This window comes from Odocoileus virginianus, chromosome 4, assembly GCF_023699985.2.
Source record: "Odocoileus virginianus isolate 20LAN1187 ecotype Illinois chromosome 4, Ovbor_1.2, whole genome shotgun sequence".
Classification (NCBI taxonomy): domain Eukaryota; kingdom Metazoa; phylum Chordata; class Mammalia; order Artiodactyla; family Cervidae; genus Odocoileus; species Odocoileus virginianus.
The window spans coordinates 36,878,133-36,900,341 of record NC_069677.1 but is presented as its reverse complement, the minus strand read 5'-3'; the positions used below and the strand labels follow the sequence as shown (position 1 = coordinate 36,900,341).

At 40.8% G+C, this 22,209-nt stretch overlaps 1 protein-coding gene across 5 annotated transcripts in view; it reads right to left on the bottom strand.

The window, feature by feature from the left end:
* PLD1 (phospholipase D1) overlaps positions 1–22,209 on the bottom strand; it is a 219,010-nt gene that overhangs the window by 5,843 nt on the left and 190,958 nt on the right. For 4 of the 5 annotated variants that reach the window (XM_070466417.1, XM_070466415.1, XM_070466416.1 and 1 more), the window contains 3 exons: positions 21,564–21,698; positions 11,177–11,330; positions 1,782–1,899 (listed from right to left, as the gene is read on the bottom strand). In XM_070466417.1, coding sequence (XP_070322518.1) covers positions 1,782–1,899; positions 11,177–11,330; positions 21,564–21,698 — 407 coding nt within the window. The remainder of the gene's footprint in view (positions 1–1,781; positions 1,900–11,176; positions 11,331–21,563; positions 21,699–22,209) is intronic. The other variant, XM_070466419.1, reaches the window with a different exon arrangement.

Genomic DNA, 22,209 nt, shown 5'->3' with positions numbered 1-22,209 from the left:
GACTCTGAGCTTCCAGGCAGGGGGCATAGGTTCAACTCCTGGCTGGAGAAGTTCTATATACCATGCAGTATGGGGGGTGGGGGGTGGAGATAGATCGTATATCTGATCTATGGGGGAGGGGTGCTTCCCAGGTGCCTCAGGGGTAAAGAACTGGTCTGCCAATGGTGGAGACCTGGGTTCAATCCCTGGGTGGAGAAGATCCCCTGGAGGAGGGCATGGCAACCCACTCTAGTATTCTTGGAGAACTATGAACAGGGAAGCCTGGTGGGCTACAGTCCACGGGGTCACACAAGTTGGACATGACTGACGGAGCACACATGCGTGCATATCTAATCTGCATTATCCTGTGACTGACCACAGGATAATATCAGGTGGTGGTAGGGAGATTCATGGGTGATCGCCTACTTTAAGGTTAATATTTTTGGATAATAATCATCCCTGAATTTCACTGGAGGTTCTCGTCTAAAAGAAAAATTGTATATTTTCTCTAACTTTTTATTTTGAAAAATGTTTATGTCAGTACCTGTACTTAAAGTTATCAGTTATATATGTATTTTGCTAATTGAAAATAAGTTTCACACATCATAACACTTTACACCTGAATACCTCAGCATGCATTTCTTAAGAATAAGGAAATGTGCCTATATATCCACAATACCATTCTCACGCCTCAGAAAATCAATTTCACGTCATTTAAGATATGGTCCATATTTAGATTGATCTGATTATTCCCAAAATGTCTTCTAGAGCTGTTATTCTCCCCAATCCAGGATCCAAACTAGGCTGTGCCCTGCATTTTAAAAATACTCTACACATACGACCTATTTAATCATGTCCTTGAGTCCTCAGTATGAAATAGGTCTGTGTAGATAGTTGTCATGTTTCATTAGAAACATGAATTTTTGTGTTCACAGATGAATTTTCTGTGCTGAAGGGGGTCTGGAAGTCAGAAGAAGAATGCCCTCTTACCCTGTTTATGATAGACAGTCATGTGATAGAGTCAATGGATCTCAGTTTGAATATTTTCTGTGATAGAAAGCTAGCTACCTGATGATGTAACCTGTTCCAGGGTTGGGGGACTCTTAACTCTTGCACAGTCTTTGTCATCACTAATGGATGGAACGTACTAGAAGAGGCATTTGGCCTCCCTAACAGACGAAGCTGGTTTTAAAACCTTTCCAAAATTACAATTGTCCAAATGAGGAAGTTTCTCATTATTAAAAAGCTTCATCATTAGAATGGATATCATTTACTATGTGCTATGTACTAAATACACTTAACAGATTTATTTTTTATCCTCACAACCACCTCATGAATATTCCTCCCAATTTATAAGAGAGGAAAGAAAGGAAGGCTCAGAATATCAAATTACTATACACATACTCATACCACCAGCAACTGTGTGAGCTGGGCTGAACTCAGGTCTGACTCATTTTTTGATCCCATCTGCTTTTTCTTTTTATCACTAGACATGTACAAAGTCTGGGTAACCACCTGCTAAGGAGGCTTATGATGGGATTCTGGAATCTGAGATCAGAATGCCACTGAAGTCTCTTCTAAACCATAATCCATGACTCTTCTTGACTGGTTTCTTAACGTCTACAAAGAAGTCGGACACGACTGAGCAACTTCACTTCACAAAGAAGTATTTCATTATAATTTGGAGGTATGTTGTGTTTTTACACTTGTTAAGAATACTCTGTACCAATAATATGCAGAAATAATGATATACTTTTGTGATGTGATTCAATTTAAAAAGGAGGAGGATATGCGAATCTCACCTTATCATAGATTGTAGCATTCCGAGCTGCGGTTGAAACCCACACCTCCTTGAAGAATTTGTCACTCACTGGATCCTGAATATCTTCACTGGGGCCAGAAAGATAGCCAAGGACAACCCTGAAATATAAGTGTCCTCCTGAATGAGTAACTGAGACAAAAACACTTCGTTTGCAGGCACTGTTTCAAACGGTACCGAAACTCAGGCACTCAACCATATAAGCCTATTTTTTTAAAAAGGAAATCAAAGGAAGCCATTAAGACTAAATGTGTATCCATAAGGGAAAAAGACAGCATGTACCCCAGTGTTCACTGCAGTGCTATTTACAATAGCTCGGACATGGAAGCAACCTAGATGTCCATCGACAGATGAATGGATAAAGAAACATACATATGTACAATGGAATATTATTCAGCCATAAAAAAGGAATGCATTTGAGTCAGTTCTAATGAGGTAGATGAACCTAGAGCTTATTATGCAGATTGGAGTAAGTCAGAAAGAGAAAAACAAATATTGTATTTTGACACATATATATGGAATCTAAAAGATGGTACTAATGACCCTATTTGCAGGGCAGCAATGGAGACACAGAACAGATTGTGGACACAGTAGGGGAGGAAGAAAGAAGGATGAGAGAGCAGGGTGGGACGAACTGAGGAAATTTACAAATGACCGTATGTAAAATAGACAGCCAGTGGGAATTTGCTGTGTTACTCAGGAACTCAGACCAGGGTTCTGTGACAATTTAGAGGTGTGGGAAGGGGTGGGAGGGAGGTCCAAGAGGGAGACGACATATGCACACCTATGGCTGATTCATGTTGATGCATGGCAGAAACCAACACAATATTGTAAAGCAATTATATTCCAATTAAAAATAAATAAATATACAAAAAAAAAAGACTCTGTGTGTCTTTATGAAAAAAAAATCCTAAGTTGTAAAACAAAACAAAAACCCTAAGTTGTTACAATGCTTGAAACTTTTAAATGTTAGACAAGAAAGACCTTCATTTCATTCTAAGAGACTCCTTGTAATTTGGCCTAGGAAGGTGAGGACCTTGGAAGATAGGACTGGTATTCAAAGAATGTGCCAGCCAATATGCTGAGCCCTTTCCAAAAATGATCTCAGTAAATCCTCAACCGCCTATGAAGAAGTAACTATTAATATATAATAAAAAGGGAACAACTATTATTATTTTCCTTTTACAGAAAAGGGAACTAAGGCACAGAAAGTTTAAGTAACTCTTTCAAGGTCATACAGCTTAATAAGCTGTAGATCTGGGACTCCAACCTGGACCACCTAACTCCTAAACCTGGGCTCTTAACCAAGACCCAACCTTCTTACCCCTCTTTTTCCTTCTAACCTTCCCTCTTTCCTCCCTTGGGCCAAGAACTATGCTGAACTCTAAGGTATAGAAATGAACATGAAAGACGGAGAGCCTCTCTGGGTAGCGTTAAATTTGGTGGGTAAGATCAACACCGAATAAAGAGTCACCCTCAGAAGGAATTGATTAAAATGCGGTAAATACCAGGTGTGCTTTAAGAGTATGAGTTTGGAGTAGTCAGTCTTTTCCTTCCCCGCCTACCGTCTTTCAGGATTCAGTACAAGGTTGCCTCTAAACAACTTCTCATGGCTCCTCCTTCTCCCACTTCCTATTTCTCCCCGGTCACTTTTTCTTTCTTTGTCCCCCACACTGGGCTTCACATATGCTTTGTTTTTGTCAGAACACCTGCAATATTCACGCACTTTTTGCTTTTAACAGGCCCATCTCCCAGTTCTAGTGCATAAACTCTTTGAGAGAACATGATTTAGTTAGTGTCATATCCCCAGAGTACCTGGCATAAAAGAATACATGCAGTAGATTGTCTGAGTGGATCAAATATAAACAGAGGACTAGAAATAATAAGAAATTCTCAGGCAAAGCAAGACAAATTTCAGAGGTCATATTTGAAAATGATAAGAGCTCTTGTACTTACAAAAAGCCTAAGAGTTAAAAAGCACATCTATTTTAATCCTGTGAGGTTGATGGTGCATGATTCCCATTTTGCAAATGGGAAACAAAAGGTTGGAGACACTTTATTAGCAGAGCAAGAATCTAAGCTGAGTCCAAAGCCCTTTTCTCACACACCTGGCAGGTTCAAGGAATAAATACAGAGGCTTGTGCTACACCGGAAACAGGAGAGGAGGAATGGGTCTCAGAAGGGTTTTGGCTTTTACACTGCATGAAATTGGGACGCACTGCAGGCACGGGAGCAAGGAGCGACAGGATCTGACTTACATATTAAAAAAACAGCTGCTGTGTTGAGAATAAACTGGGCAGGGCGCGGGTTGAAACATGGAGACCAGTCGGGAGTCACTGCAGTGATCTCGGGTGGGAGACGATGATGGCTTGAGCAGTGAGGAAGGTGGGGAGATCAGGTTTCCCTGATGCAGTGGACATCGAATGTGACAAAAATAGGCATCAGGATGACTAAAAGGGCTCTTTGGCTTCAGCAACTAGATGAAGGCAGTTACCATTAGCTGAGATGGGGAATTCTGTGAGTAGAGTCAGTTAGTGAAGGAAGACTAGGAATTCAACTTTGAACTTGTTGGGACATCTATTAAATACTCAAGTGGTGATACTAAGTAGGCAGTTGGATAAATGAATCTGGAGTTTGGAACAGAAGGTTTGGCTGGAGATATAATTTTGAGAATTGCCCACATATGTATACTCATAAAGTCATGTGATTGAGTATAGACAGAGAAAAGGACCTCAACAGTAGGGGAGAGAAGGAGCAGTCAGTGAGGCTGCAGAAAAGTCAGAGGGTGAGTATCCTGGACCAACACAGTGTTCAATTCCGATGAGAACTGACCATTGGATTTAACAGGGTGGAGATCACAATCCTGTTATCCCTCTTAGTATTTAAATATGTAGATTTACATCATCATTTTTAATGACTGCAGAATTTCCAGTTATGTGAAAATCTATTTAACTAGCTCTTTTATTATGACCTTGTGGGTCATTTTCAGTTTTCCATTATTATAAACAAAGCTATAATGAACATAATTTATTCATCACATATAATTACTTTGTGAATTTCTATGATTATTTCACTCAGAGAAATTTAAAAATTAAAATTCCTGGGTCAAACATTATGCAAAAGTTACCTCAGGGGAGACTGTTCCAACACACCTAATATTTACCATGTGTGTTCTCCCCAGTCAACTCCAATATTACCAATACCTAAAAAAAGCTCAGTCAGATTATGGGGATAAAAGGGCATCTCACTTTAGTTTTAGTCTTCACTTTTTCTATCGTATAAAAATTCTCTAAAAGGGAATTCCCTGGTGGTCCAGTGGTTAAGACTTGGTGCTTTCACTACGAGGGTCTGGGTTCAATCCCAGGTCAGGGAACTAAGATCCCACAAGCCAAGTGGTGCAGCCAAAAAAAAAAAAAAAAAAAAAATTAAAAAAATTATCTAAAACAAATGAATCTGGCACCTGGGCTCACTATGACTCTTAGAGGTTTATAACCTCAAAATTCTACTTCTACTTCAAATTATGTCTTCCAGGCGGTGCAGTGGCAAGCAGTCCACCTGCCAATGCAAGAGAAGCAGGAGACACGGGTTCCATCTCTGGGTTGGGAAGCTCATCTGGAAGAGGAAATGGCAACCCATTCCAGTATTCTTGCCTGGAAAATCCCATGGACAGAGGAGCCTGTGGGCTACAGTCCATGGGGTCGCAAAGGGTTGGACCTAACTGAGCACGAATGCACACGTGCAGACTATACAGGGATAACTTTCAAAAAAGATCCTAAAGGATGAGTTTGCACACAGATGCTGCTGCTCCTTAAGACCCAAAGCAAAATTTAACTATGTCAAATATGAAGGACAGTGCAAGTTACAACAATAAGCCAATTAGAATAATGTCTTTGATTTGGGTTGGGTCTAACTAGCTGAAAACACAAAAACGAACAATTCTGTGACTTTGCTTCTAAATGAGAACAAGAGGTGAGGCAACGTGTCTGTCAAGTTATCAGTTAAGAACTTGTGAGTAGAAAAAGTATTTAAATAAGCCTATAACAGATAATATTCAGTAATGAATTATTTTGCCTGTCAGTTTAATTATTAAAAATTTATATTAAAAAGTACAGTAAATATAATGTGAAGTACCCTGGGTATTTGAGGATTAAGGCTTCAGAGAAAATGAATTTGATTGTAGGCTGATGTGAATAATGGCAATTATTGAATGTTTAATTGTTTACGTTATCAGTGGGACAGTAGGAAAAGTGCAGAAAAATTTCTGTTCTTTCCACTGCTCATGTTGACCATTGTCACTGATTCTGAGCTCTACCTATGTGGCTAATGGCTTCTGTTGAGAGATGGCCACATCTGTAAATTCTGGATAATTTTCTAGGACTTAGTGAACTGTTTGGCATGCAATTGTGACATTCAGTTGTAGTACTGTGATGGTTGATTCTATTTAGAACTGATGTCACATCGAAATGTGTCTACTTCTATTTAAAAATAAACCAGATGGGAAGTGGATTGAAGCTGCATTTTTTTAAAGGGGAAAATGGCTCGACTCTAGGGCACAACGTTTATCTTTGAGAATATTTCCTAGTAAAAAGAGCTAAAATCAACATAAGGTTTTCATGGTGCTTTTTAATGTATTATTTGTGTCTGCTATTGTGGAAGAGTGAAAATGCTTGTTCAAGAACAACCGTCTCTTTAAGACAGTTTAAAAGTTGCCAGGAAAAATAAAGCACCTAGGAACAAACTTATCATGAAATGTATAGAGTCAGCAAAAAGCCAAAAGGACAACAAAAATCTTTCAGTTCAGTTCAGTCGCTCAGTTGTGTCCGACTCTTTGGGACCCCATGGACTGCAGCACGCCAGGCCTCCCTGTCCATCACCAACTCCCAGAGTTTACTCAAACTCATGCCCACTCAGTCAGTGATGCCATCCAACCATCTCATCCTCTGTCGTCCCCTTCTCCTCCTGCTTCAATCTTTCCCAGCATCAGGGTCTTTTCAAATCAGTCAGTTCTTTGCATTAGGTGGCCAAAGCATTGGAAGTTTCCTTCCAATGAAAACTCAGGACTGATTTCCTTTAGGATGGACTGGTTGGATCTCCTTGCTGTCCAAGGGACTCTCAAAAGTCTTCTCTAATACCACAGTTCAAAAGCATCAATTCTTCAGTGCTCAGCTTTCTTTACAGTCCAACTCTCACATCCCTATATGACTACTGGAAAAACCATAGTTTTGACTAGATGGACCTTTGTTGGTGAAGTAATGTCTCTGCCTTTTAATATGCTATCTAGTTTGATCATAACTTTCCTTCCAAGGAGCAAGCATCTTTTAATTTCATGGCTGCAGTCACCATCTGCAGTGATTTTGGAGCCCAAAAAAATAAAGTTTCTCATTGTTTCCTCTGTTTTCCCTGTCTATTTGCCATGAAGTGATGGGACCAGATGCCATGATCTTAGTTTTCTGATTGTTGAGCTTTAAGCCAACTTTTTCACTCTCCTCTTTCACTTTCCTCAAGAGGCTCTTTAGTTCTTCTTTGCTTTCTGCCATAAGGGTGGTGTCATCTGCATATCAGAGGTTTTTGATATTTCTTCCAGCAATCTTGATTCCAGCTTGTGCTTTATCCAGTCCAGCGTTTCTCATGATGTACTCTGCATAGAAGTTAAATAAGCAGGGTGACAACATACAGCCTTGACGTACTCCTTTCCTGATTTGGAACCAGTCTGTTGTTTCATGTCCAGTTCTAACTGTTGCTTCCTGACCTGCATACAGGTTTCTCGAGAGGCAGGTCAGGTGGTCTGGTATTTCCATCTCTTTCAGAATTTTCCACAGTTTGTTGTGATCCACACAGTCAAAGGCTTTGGCATAGTCAATAAAGCGGAAGTACTCCTGTTTCCAATAATGAAAATCCTAAAGAATTACTGAAGAATAAAAATTTTGAAGAAACTGAGGTACATACCTTGTTCTTCAATAGGATGGCTCAATATTATAAAGACATCAGCTCTTTTTATATTAATCTATACTCCAGTATTCTTGCCTAGAAAATCCCATGGACAGAGGAGCTTGGTGAGCTACAGTCCATGGGGTCACAAAAGAGTCAGACACAACTTAGACACTAAACAACAGCAACGATAAATATTCTGTAGTCATAAACAAAAAACTAATGAGAGAACTTGAATAAACAATGTTAAAGTTCACGTGGAAGAATGAATAAGAATAGCCAAGATTATTTTGGAAAAAAATACTAATTTGGGGAAGTGGCATGGTAGGAAGGAAGTAGTGTTAAAGTGCACAGCTATGATAATGAAAATGATACCACACTGGCATGCAAGTCAACAGACCTTCAGTAGGAAGCAGTAGAGAGTACGAACAGGTTAAGATGTGTGGCAATTTGGTGCAGCATAAAGAGGCACTGCAGGCTGGAGAGACAAACAGTACTGCAATCATGCAGTTCTGGATCAGCTGGTTTCTCCAGCAAAAAGAGTTAAGAGTCCCTACTTCCTTTCTAACATTAAAATAATTTGCAGATGCTGAATGTAAAATATAATATCAGGGACTTCTATGGTGGTTAAGACTCCACACTCCCAATGCAGGGGACCCAGGTTCAATCCCTGGTGAAGGAACTAAATCCCACATGCCATAACTAAGAGTTCACATGCCACAACTGAAGATCCCGTGTGCAACTGAGACCCAGTGCAGCCAAATAAATAATAAAAAGGTAAATAAATATTTAAAAATAAGTAAATAAATATCCAAAAATAAAAAGTAACATTAAACAAGCACTAGAAGATAAAAAATAAGGAAATAGGAAATATTTTGTCTTGGGTTGGGGAAGCTATTCTCAGCATATTTATTAAAATGGGGAGAAAAAAGAAAAAACTGATAGATCTGATTAATAAGAATTGAAGTTTCCCCCAAATACTATAAACATGATTCAAAAGCAATTGGCAAATCAGATTTGCAACAAATGGGAGAAAGAAATTAGCCTCTTGTATACTTAAATTACTTTTAAGTCATTAAAAGAAAGTGAAACATTCCAACAAAATGGACAAAGGACATGAATAGACAGTTTACAAAAGAACAAGTACAAATGGGTAATGGATACATTTTAAAACTCTCAAATTGCACATTGGAAAAAAAAAAGGGAATTCATTTTGAAACCCAACAAATTGGCAAAGATTAAAATAAAATAACAGAATTCAGAAAAGATGGGAGGAAAAAGCCCTCTAAACATTGTTAGAGGTACAATAGAAGTCAGAGGGCAAAGGAAACTACACACTTCCTTTGGCTAGAAATTTCAGGGTTAGGATTTAGTTAAGGAAACAATTAAGAAGGTGAGCAAGATGCTATCTACAACCACACCCTCTTTTGTAAATCAGTGAAAAATCTGTGTGTTACTAAGGTTCTCTTTAAAGAAATTATGGCATAGTCATATGATGTGATACAATGCAGACATTAAATATAGTACAATGTAGCTATTAAATCTTATAGAACACAATGACATGGAAAAGTGTGTGCAACATTGTTTAAATAATAAAGAACGTTGTGGAACTACAAGAACCCAATTATGTTTTAAAAAAGAAATAGAACACAGTGATATTTATGTATAGAAAAAAGTGGAATGAGATACATACCATGTTAAAATTATTAGCTCTGGGTGGTGGGATTACAGATAAAATTTAATTTTCTTATTGCTTTTCTGTGTTTGTCAAATTTTCTATAATGAAAATATGCTGAAATCAGAACTCTCTGCCTATATAATTATTATACATTTAGAAATTTATACAGAAGCCCACACCTTTAAAGAGAATACTTAAGTTCTCATGGAACTGAAAAGGTATGACATTCATATCTAGTTTATGGGAGGAAATATTTGTTTCCCTATATAACCTGCAGTAGGCAATCAATGGGTTGATTAACAGGGTACTAATTTTAAACTCTCCCCTCTAAACAAAACAAATTGACATTAGAAGCTAATTGAAATATCAATAATCAGAAAAAAAATCTTACTGGCAAAACAATTAGTAACAAATGTGAATAAAAACAGAGGTCTGATGTATTTTGAGGGATGAATTTGCTGAGTTCCTGGGGCAGAGGGAGCAGAATGAACTGAAGCGTGGTTCTCAGAAGCCAGAGTCTGGAGTGAGCAGGAGGGAAGGGCGTGCAGCATCTGCAGGAGGTAAGCGCTGGTGTGTGCCCATCAGCCGGGGAGCCAGTTTCCAGGAGGGACTGTTGACTTGGGAAAGGGGAAAACAGCAGCACTGCAACAGTATGTGTGTAGTGCCTTCCATCAAAAAGCTTAAAAGGTGGTATACCTTCAACTGGGGGCACTTGCCTCTATCTCGCTGTAGAGACCACACTGAAATCCCACCCTGGCCCATACAGTTCTCTGCATGTTTTAGTCATTCAGTCGTGTCCAACTCTGTGTGACCCCACGGACTGTAGCCCGCCAGACTCTTCTGTCCATGGGATTCTCCAGGCAAGAATACTGGAGTGGGTTGTCATTTCCTTCTCCAGGGGATCTTCCTGACCTAGGGATCAACCCGGGGTCTCCTGCATTGCAGGCAGATTCTAGAAGCATACAACTGTGGACTTCCTGAAAAAGCTTACAGGTGGGAGGGTGGTTGGGGTGTTCCGTAGACAGTGGGAGCTCAACGTGTCTGCAGTGACTGGGGAAGAGGGAGAGGAGATAAGAAGCCATTTGGAAAAAAAAAAAGAAGCCATTGTGGAGGGAACAGAGAAGTGACAGGATCTGAGTTAGGTTCTCGAAGGATCATTCTGTCCATTGACACTAAAATACAGGGGTTGGGACGGGGCCAGTTAGAGCCATGCCCAGGAAAGTTCTGAGTAACACTTAATTGAATGAAGGACTCATTTAGGGCCACACAATCCTTGGTTTTCAGCCCAGTGCTCTCTCCACTGGACCACAGATTTGTTTAAAACTCACATCTTCCTGTAGAAGACTAGGAATCTTCGAGGTCTGGAGTCATCTCAAATCTTAGAACTGAAGTTTCCACGTTTAACTTTGACACCAGTAATCTCTAGCATTCTCCTTTAGTGATTTTAAAAATCATACCCTTGTATCACTGGAACCATTTCAATTTCTAAAAGTGGGCTCACTATAAAAAACTTAAATAGACACTAGGTGGCTTGACTTGGTCCTATATTAATAGATTTAAAATGCTAGTTTTTTTTTACACATAAAAATAATAAAAGCTATTAAAATAAGAAATGTTTGTGCTCCACACAAATCCATTTTGCACCACATCCTGTGTTCTGGGGACTCTGTTTTGAAAAAAGAAGAACCTGGAGATGGCAGGCATGCTGAGTTAAGAGGCTGGGCTGGGTTGCAGCACCTACCACAGAGGGACACCCAGCTTCAGAGACCCACCGAAAGCACTGAAGCCGAAGTCCTTGGGCAAACCGACCAGCTTGGTACTCTTTTCCATCCATTACCGAGGGGACTGTCTCCGTGTCCTGCACAATGACTGCCATTTCACTGTCTCGTTTTCCCAGCATGCTTCGGTCATTTATGTTGGCAGAGCCTACAAGGAAAAAGCGCAACTGAACAATTTTCTTGTCGAGGTAGACACTCACTTGTCCTCCAGACTTGATTCTTCCTTGCTAAATTAACCCTCATTTTGTTTGGTTATCAAGAGGTGCGGTGCTCTAGGGAAGCAGTGACCTCCCTAACCCAGGGGTGAATCTCGATCAGTCTAAGTCAGCCACGGTCATGACATTTCTTCCAGTGACTGCTTAGAAATGTTCTAGCCATTGTAACATGAAGGCAAATCTGCCAGGGGCTTCTGAGAAAGTTCTCTACGTCTTATTAACAGACACAAGAACAAGATGTCTCTTCCAGTCTTTGGATACTCTGGCTTGACAGGTTGTATGAAAACATGATTCTAGGAGCTGTAGCAGCTATTTTGTAACCAAGAGGACAAACAGATAAGTTAAAGACAGCAGAACAGAAAGAAGAAAGACTCTGGGTCTTTAAGTCACTGAACTAGCCAACTCTAGAACTTCTTACCTTCTTACCTTATCTTCCCTATTGTTTCACATATCTCTAGCTGAATTTTCCATCTTGTGGCTCAAGGGATTCTAACTGATATAATCATTAGGCACACAACCAGGTCAGTTCAGTTAGCTTTCATACTTAATAAATTCTGCAGATTTTAACTCATGGTCATATAATTATAAATGGCAAAACCCAAGAAGACCTTCACAGCAACATAATCCACACTCTGTATTTGACTATATTAGTGGCTCTGAGTTTCCATTCTCTTGCCTCACTTGAGAGGCCCAGCAATGGTTTCTGTATCAACTTCTCTCCATTCTATTTTTAAATCCAAATGAGCTGAGAATGTCAACTTCACATGTGTTTGAATATTAGTTCAACGTTTATCTTCTGCGTTCCTCTGTCACGTATTGTTACTTTTTCTGCATTAACCATTGTGGATCCACACTTTTGAATCCTTGAGGTATTCTACAAATTATGGAAGGGCCTGGCTGATTCTCTTTTTCCTTCTTGCTCCTCTTGCCCTAGCCCCACACTCCACTGTTTCTGCAGACTCAGAGCAGAACGGTCAGGTTGAACAGGAGCTTGGGGCTACCCTCTGTGATGGGGGCCATCCGGGCGGCAGGTGTTAGCAGCCCTGCCCCAAGCCCAAATGGCTGGATGCTGGACATGAGAGGGAGCTGGCTCCTCCCAAAGAGACTTCACTGCCATTTGCCACAATATGGCATGTGTGCATGCATGCTAGGCCACTTCAGTTGTGACTGGGACCCCATGGACTTAGCTTGCCAGGCTCCTCTGTCCACGGAATTCTCTAGGGAAGAATACTGGAGTGGGTGGCTGTGCCCTCCTTCAGGGATCTTCTCGATCCAGGGATTGAACCCATGTCTTTAATGTCTCCTGAACTGGCAGAATGGTCCTTTACCACTAGTGCCACCGGGGAAGCCCTTGCCACAATATTATCACATAATCAATACAAAATCTATGATAACTGTGGATATAAGTGGTGCCCCACAGGGTCTCTGGGTGATAGAAAAAAAATGGAACACCTCACAGAAATCTGGAGGCCCTACTAGGGTGCTGTAAGGTGAGCCCCATCTTTGAAAAATGTTGTTTTGTTAGTGACAAATCAACTTTTACACATACAGTTACATTTTATTTATTTTTATTTTTTACACTTACATTTTAATCACACTATAAAATTTTCCTCCTCTATTGCAGACAAATCACACTATAAAATTTGTCTTTGAGCTTGACATTTGGCCCAGCATTAATTTGGGCAAAGTCATTTAATCTTTTTCAGCTTTAATTTAATCTTTCATAAGTCAAGATCATAATACAGACCTTGTCGGTTGTTGTGAGAATTAAACAAGACCACGTGAAAGCACTTACTGATCTATAAACTGCTCCACAAATTCTAGTTATTATTGGCGTTATTATCAGATACTTGTCACCTCGATAGTATTTGCACTCGAGAACCTGCCTCAGGAGGGGGAGATCTGCTAGCACGTAGGTTTGCAGCAAAGAAGCCTCCTCTCTGCGTGAACTGCCCCTTCCCCAGGCGTGTGAACCGTCAGGGCTGAGCAGTAAGGGTCCCCCAGTGCCGCCTTGGGGCTTACCAGATGGCTCAGGGGTAAAGTATCCGCCTGCCAAGCAGGAGACACTGGTTCGATCCCTGGGTTGCGAAGATCCCCTCGAGTAGGAAATGGCAACCCACTCCACTATCTTTGTCTGGAAAATTCCATGGAAGAAGAGCCTGGCGGGCGATACAGTCCATGGGGTCTCAAAGAGGCAGACACCAGACTGAGCAGTGCCGGGACGTCACCACCACATGTCCCCAGCAGAGGCCGCTGTCGGGCCGGGGCTGCTGAATTGGGAAGCCATCATTGCTCTTCCCTGTCCGGCCTGAGCAGGAGCCCTCTGGAAAGCCTCCTGCACACACACACGCACACACACACACTCACACTTTCACACCGGTCCCCCCCCCACACATACACTCACACCAGTCCACACACACACACACACACACACACACACACACACTCACACCGGTCCACACACACACACACACACACACACACACACACTTTCACACCGGCCCCCCCCACACACATACACTCACACCGGTACACACACACACACACACACACTCACACTCGCACTGGTCCACACACACAAACACACACTTTCACACACACTTTCATACAACAAACACACACACACTTTCACACCGGTCCCCCCCACACACACACATACACTCACACCGGTCCACACACACACAAACACACACACATAAACACACACTTTCACACACACACACTTTCACACCGGTACACACACACACACACACACACACACACACTTTCACACCGGTCCACACACACATACACAAACACACACTTTCACACACACACACTGTCATACACACACACACACACTTTCACACTGGTACACACACACTCGCACCGGTCCACATACAAACACACACACACACACTTTCACACGCACACACACTCACACTGGTCCACACACACACACACTTTCACAACACACACGCTTTCATACACACAAACACACACACACACACTTTCACACCGGTACACACACACACACACACACACACAAACACACACACTCACACCGGTACACACACACACACACACTTTTACACCGGTACACACGCACACAAACACACACACTCACACTCGCACCGGTCCACACACACACACACACACACACACACTTTCACACCAGTCCACCTAGACTCCTTTCCATCACTGTGGGCCCCAGCAGAGGAGTGCATTCCGGGCATTCTGGATTCTTAGAGGGTTTGTTTTCCCGTCCTCGCAGCGTCCATCCGCAGTTTCCCAGGGCACTCACTCTCAGCCACACTAGATGAGTGAGTTGTGCTTGTCTTGTGCGCATGCTCAGTCATGTCTGACTCTTTGCGACCCTTTGGGCTGGAGCCCATCCTCTGACCATGGAATTTCCTAGGCAAGAATACGGGAATTCCTCCTCCAGGGGATCTTCCAGACTGAGGGACTGAACCTGTCTCCTGTGTTTCCTGCACTGTAGGCAGATTCTTTACCCACTGAGCCGTCAGGGAAGCCAGGATAAGTGAGTTGGCTACTGCTTACTAGGCATGTGAAGAAGGGGAAGAGAAAACTTCAGATGAATTTAATAAATGAGATACTAAAAATGAGATACTGATGGATGTAAATATTATCTCCCTTTTTGTTGTTAAACATTCCCATATTCTGAAAATCAAATTCAGAACAGCAGGTTATAGTATTAACCCATTTCTATAGAGAATATGAGGAAGAAGATTGGGCAAGGATTCTAGGAAGATACACATTGCAGGGTTAAGGGTGGCAAGTGCTTCCTGGCAAAGGGAAGGAGACAACAGGGGAATTTTGACCTTTTACTCTATATGAGTCCTTAGAGTTTGAATTGTTTTCAACAAATGTACTCTGTATTTTTATGGTGACTGCAATCCCTTGGTTTATTAGGACATTGTCCTGATCATTTAAAACCACTTGATTTTTGGAAAATGACCTTTTCTAAGCCTGTTATTAGGAACTTTTAAAACACTGTGAGATATAGCAAAATAGAAAAGAGTACATGAAAATTTATAAGTACAACTTAGGTAATGACTTTAGAAAAGCATCAAATTTATTACCCAAGTTGAAAAACAGAACATTACCACATTCCAGAAGTCCTCAGCTATCTTCCCATGGAAGTCCTTCCCTTCCCAGGAGAGAAATTTTATGTAGAATTTTATGTTCATCATGCTCAGATGCTGTTTTCCTGAACAAACAAGTTTACTTTGGGCTTATTTTTAATTTGTGTAAATAGAACCATATAGTAGATAATCTTTGGAGACTGGTTTCTTTCATTCAACATCATATCTTTGGGATTTATCTTATACATATTGTAATGCATTATTTTCCTTAACTGAGCACCCACAAACCTATTTATTCATTCTACTGCTGATGGATGTTTGGGTTGTTTCCAGAGTTTTGAAATAATACACAATTATGTTCTACATAGTTGTGCATATGTTTCCTGATGTACACATGTGGGAGTTTCGAGGGGCTCTGTACACAAGAGTGGCATCCCTGGTGTTTCTTAGTATTGCCAGCACTTGGACTGTCCAGTTTTTTCTTTTTGCCAATTGGTATCTTGAAAGCCTGTTCTTTTCCTCATTACTATATTAATGAGGATGAACATCATTTGTATATTATGGGACTCAGGTATGTCCTTTTTGGGGGAGCTCCTATACAGTTCCTCTGTCCATTTTTCTTTGGATATTGTCTTTCCTTGTTGATTTAGTTCTTTATATGTTTTGAATGGGCTTCCCTGCTGGCTCAGAAGGTAAAGAATCTGCCTGCAATGCAGGAGACCTGGGTTCTATCCCTGGATTGGGAAGATCCCCTGGAGGAGGGCAAGGCAACCCACTCCAGTATTCTTGCCTGGAGAATCCCCATGGACAGAGGAGCCTGGTGGGCTACAGTCCATGGGGTTGCAAAGAGTATTAAGTGTGTTGCAAATACTCTTTTTTTCAGTTTGTGGTTTATGTTTTTATTTTACTTATATAGCATATTTTGATGAATAAAGTTCTGAATTTTAATGCAGTTAGATTTATCTATCATTTCCTTTGTGATTTTGCTTTTTAAAATGTCTTGTTTAAGAAATTGTTAATCCTCCTGTGATAGACAGAATAATGACCCCTGCTGCTGCTGCTGCTGCTAAGTCGCTTCAGTCGTGTCCGACTCTGTGTGACCCCGTGGACTGCAGCCCACCAGGCTCCTCTGTTCATGGGATTCTTCAGACAAGAGTACTGGAGTGGGTCGCCATTGCCTTCTCCGAATGACCCCTAGAGATGACTATGTCCTAATACCCAAAGTTTGTATGTTATATTATATGGTAAAGGGGAATTAAGGCTGCAGATGGAATTAATAGATGGTGCTAATCAACTGACCATAAAAATAAGGACATTATCCTAGATTATCTAGGTGTTCAGTATAATCACAAGAGTCTTTAAAAGTAAAGGGAATTCAGAGAGAGATGTGGTTACAGAAGAATGGGTTGATACTTGGAGGACTTTAAAAGAGATGTAACACTGCTGCCTTCAAAGACAGAAGAAAGGGACCATGAACCAAGGAATGCCGGCAGCCACTCAAAGCTGGAAGAGGCAAGGAAATGGATTCTCCTTTGTGCTAAATTGCTTCAGTTGTGTCCTACTCTTTGTGACGCCATGGACTGTAGCCCACCAGGCTCCTCTGTCCACGAGATTCTCCAGGCAAGAATACTAGAGTGGGTTGTGACCCAGGGATCGAACCCACATCTCTTACATCTCTTGCATTGGCAGGCAGGTTCTTTACACTAGCTCCATCTGGGAGGCTTCTAGAAGGAACACAGCCTTGCTGACACCTTGATTTTAACCCAGTGAGATCCATGTTCCATCTGGGAGGCTTCTAAAAGGAACACAGCCTTGCTGACACCTTGATTTTAACCCAGTGAGATCCATGTTGGACTTCTAATGTACATAACTTTTAGATAATCATTTTGTGCTGTTTCAAGTCACTAAGTTTGTGGTCATTTGCTACAGCAGTATTAGACAATGAATACACCAACTCTTCCCTATTTAGGCCTGTGTGTTTTAATTAATTCACTTATTTATTTTTGGCTGCACCATGCAGCATGTGGGATCTTAGTTCTCTGACTAGGGATCAAACCCATACCCCCTGCATTGGAAGTGCAGGGTCTTAACCACTGGACCACCAGGGAAGTCCTTAGTGGGCTCCTCAGCACTTTCTAACTGCTTGTGATCCCTGTGTCTCCAGTTCAAGAGTTCTCAGTCTGGCTGCACAGGAGCATCATCTAGGAAGCTTTCAAAAGATAATGGTGCCAAAACAAAAACAGAAAGCAAAAAAACCTTGATCCCTGGGCCCTAAACCAGACCAATTAATCACAATTTCTGGAAGTAGGAACCAGGCATTATTAGTATTTTCTCCTAATATCACTCCATCCTTTTATCAATTAACTCAACTTTTTTTTTGGAGGGGGGAGAGGATCTATTTGAAAGTAAACTGCAGACATAAATAAACTTTCCCCTAAATGACAGTTCCATTTATCTGAACTCAAACCCATCTGTGTTCAAAATTGTTCCGTGGTGACAGTGAAAACATCTGATTAACTGAGTGGAGATAGGAAGACTCCTATCAGAGTGATGGAAATATTCTGTATCTTGTTCTGGGTGGTGGTTACATAAATGTAAACATGTGTGAATATTCATTAAGCTATACACTGAAGTTTTGTGCCATTTGCTACATATAATACATTAATTAAAAAAGAATAGTCCACACACACACACACACACACACACACACAAAGTCAGTAGGCAATCCTAAGGCAGTCAGGGTTGAGACCGATGGGACCCGCTCTTTACCGGGGTAGCCTTTCAACTACAGACACTTATCTCGAGCCTGCCTTTAAGCACTGAGATCCATTCCCTACATGTAGTTTCCCACATATCACCCTTGCTGACTGCCTCTCAGCACCAGTTCATCAGTATCCATCCCAATGGTTCTGGTGTTTGGTGAAAGAATAGCTGCCTCCCCTGTAGTCCATGAGATGGGTGGGCAGTGGCACTGTGTGATCACGTTTTGTGTCTCCCTATTGTGCAGTGCAGTGGACTGCATGTGGGCATGCTAAGTCACTTTGGTCGTGTCCAACTCTTTGTGACCCAGGGCATAGTAGCCTGCCAAGCTTCTCTGTCCGTGGGATTCTCCAGGTAAGAATACTGGAGTGGGTTGCCATGCCCTCCTCGAGGGGATCTTCCAACCCAGGGATCAAACCAACATCTCTTATGTCTCCTGGATTGTCAGGCACATTCTTCACCACTAGTGCTACCTGGGAAGCCCATGCAGTGAATTAGTGAAACCAAAAGAAAGAAAGAAAGAAAAATCATTTCATTTAGTTAACAGGATAGACAAATTCTACTTAAGGATAGTGAAAGTGAAGCCATTCAGTCGTGTCCGACTCTCTGTGACTCCATGGACTGTAGCCCACCAGGCTTCTCCATCCATGGGGTTTTCCAGGCAAGAATACTAAAGTGGGTTGCCATTTCCTTCTCCAGGGGATCTTCCCCACCCAGGGATCGAACCCAGGTCTCCTGCATTGAAGGCAGATGCTTTACCCTCTAAGCCACCATGGAAGTCCTTGTTTTATTTAGGAAAGAAAGTAACTGTTCCGGTACATGCCAAAAGGATGAATTAGAAAACTGGACTTGGTCACAGATTTTAGAACCAACAGGGCCACCGGGGGTAAGACATAATTAAAGCTATACATGAAAGAGATCTCAGTGTGAGAAACCAAGTATTTCCTTGTGAAGAAAAAATGAGGATAAACCATTTAGTCACTTTTCTTATGATAGATTATTCAGTGACTCTGGCATAAGTCTGCCATGTTAGAAAATTTAATCACAGGTTACTTTAACTTCTTTTAAGCTCTTAATGACTTAACACCTGTAAAATATCCTCAACCTAATTTCTCAAGTTCCTCTTTGAGAATTTTAAACATTGTTCTCTGTGTTATGAACTTAAACAAGCCAAATGTCTGAGAGCAGCAACAACAATCCTGTTTCTTCCAGAGTTCCCAAAAAGGTGAAAAGAACAAAAGTATACATGGATTTTTCCATGGATTTTCCGGGGGAAATCTGTTCTGCCCTTGAGGAATAAGAGAACGAAATCCAGCCCCTAAACACTAGCAAGTGAGACTGCTTCATACTCCCAAGGTCACATCTTCAGTTTCAAGAAAGTAGATAATAACTGTATGCAAAAAGGATCAATTATTGCTAGTCTAAATAAATTGTAGCTTTTGAGAGTTTAAAGACCTTTCTAGAAAGTAAGTCAAAAACTCTACAGATTTATTTAGCTCAGATACTAAAAACTACTTTGCATTTATACTTGATGTAAAAGTAAAGCAGGTTGAAAGTCGAAAAGACTTTTAAAAGGAAAATATTTACATCTGTCAATTTTTACTTCAAGAATTCTGAAATCTCCCTGAAGAGATCAACTGACTTTTATCTGGCTTGCTTTGTTTGTTTTTCCGTTTCAGCAAGCATCAATATTTTCCCTTTCCTTATCGTCACTGTCAATTTTAATATAAAAATATTCTCAGATTAGCTTCTAAAGAGGCAAAGACAAGAATAGCTTGGGGAAATAAGAGAAAACTTGTTTATTAGGGGAGATGGAGGAGAAATAAATCCTTAAAGAGCTCTGATCCCTATTGGACAAGATATTGAAGACACAAGATATTTCTCTTAAATGCCCAGTAAGTATTAAAAGAATGTGTGTGTGTGTGTGTGTGTGTGTGTGTGTGTGTGTGTGTGTATCACCACACTGTGATCTACATATTTTCTGGCTTCAGAACTGCTTTTCTTTCTTTTCAAATCATGTTCCAGAGAAGACAGTCTCATTACTCCTAGGTATGAGATTTTTCTTTCTTTTCTCAGTGGAGGATAAAAATGGAAAAGGTATATTTACTGTTAAATTTTTTTCAGAACACTCCATAACACTTAGTTTCTTAAAGAATAGATATCTTATAGCTAAGAAACTACATTTTATTTAAAACAGATGAGTGGAATGCCCAACAGTGGGACACAGCATATCTCTTAAGTAACATCCCCTCACCCTTGTCAATTCATTTATCTGGCTGGTTATTAATATTCATTTTCTCATTTTGACTTTTCAATGTTCATGTAACATGATATTAGAAGGCAAACCAACTCCACGATGGGAAAATGAAGCTTTCCAAGCATACAAAAGAATGGAGCTACAAACCCACCCTTCTCAGCAGGCTGATCTCATCTGGGTAGAAGTACAACCAGTAACTGCCCTGAATCTGTCCATGGGGTGAGGGCTGCAGGAAAAGACTGCAGATCCTAGTCTAGGGCTACACTGCATTACTACTCCACAAGCTGGTCTCTGTACCCTGATTAGTAACACGCAAGACTCTGACTCCGGGGGGAAAATGGTAAGCATAGACACTGTTGTTGCTGTTGGATGCTCAGTCGCATCTAACTCTTTGGTGACCCCATGGACTGTAGCCTGGCAGGCTCCTCTGTCCATGGGATTTCCCAGGCAAGAATATTGGAGTGGGTTGCCATTTCCTTCTCCAAGGGATCTTCCCAATCCAGGGATCAAACCCACATCTCCTGCATTGGCAGGCTAGTTCTTTACCACTGAGCTACCAGGGAAGCTCCAAGCATAGATGTAGTGATATTTTAACATCCTTCCGATCCTGACTCTTGCAAAAACCTTGGATCTGAGGTAATGGTGAGGTGGATGTGGTGGGGGCACATACAAAGTACCAGCAGGCTACCAGGTACCCATTTATAACACACTTCCCTCCCCAAACCTCTCCCTTCCAGTCCCTGAAATCTAGTACTTGTGTTCAAAATTTTTTAAAAGGGAATAATAAAGAATTAATGAGCGCAGACTGATTACGGCCCTGCTGGGTTAGACTGCTGTCTCTGGACACGGTAATTTGCACAATGGCCATTTAATTGTTCTGTGCCTCTGTTACTTCATAGATAAAAACAGGGATTAGAAAGGACAGAACTGAAAAAGATTCCTTCAGAAATGTTTTAGATACTGATACTCTCAACTGCAAATAAAGCTTCAAAGGAATAAAAAGAATGATTTTTGCATGAGATAAGTCAACTGACAAGGAACACGATTAGAGACCAAGTACTTACCAATAATAACGGTGTTGTCATCAGCAATTAGCAACTTGCTGTGGACATAGATAAGCTCAGTGACTAGGTTTCCTTCAAGCTCTGCATGTGTTCTAAGACCACAGAAGGATATATAATTTATCCACTGATTGCCAACTGTAAATTAAACAAGAAATCATCAAAATTAACATGACCAAGCTCAATAAAGGCATCTTAGATTTTACTGTCTTTCAAAACAAATATACCACTGCAACAGGTTAAGAATAGATTGTATGACATATATATGTATGTGTGTGTACATAATTTTAGAATGCATCTAGGATCTATTTTTACTTTCTGAAGAGTTTTATATTGCTTATATAAATGGAGATATATAATCTCAAAATATCTTACTGAAGTGATTTCTATGAATCCCCAATGCTACGTGATCCCAAAATAAATTCAAATATGAACATTTTATCTTAAAGACTTACTGAGTAACTACTGAAGAGTGATCATTGAAGTATAGCCACAGTGGGACCACTTAAGATTTGCATCTGTCTGGGTTGATACCTGCTGCTGTTTATTCTGTTATTTTTTAAAATTTACTTATTTGCCTGCATCAGGTCTCTTAGTTGCAATACTTGGGATCTTCATTGCATCTTGTGGGATTTTTTTCATTGCGGCT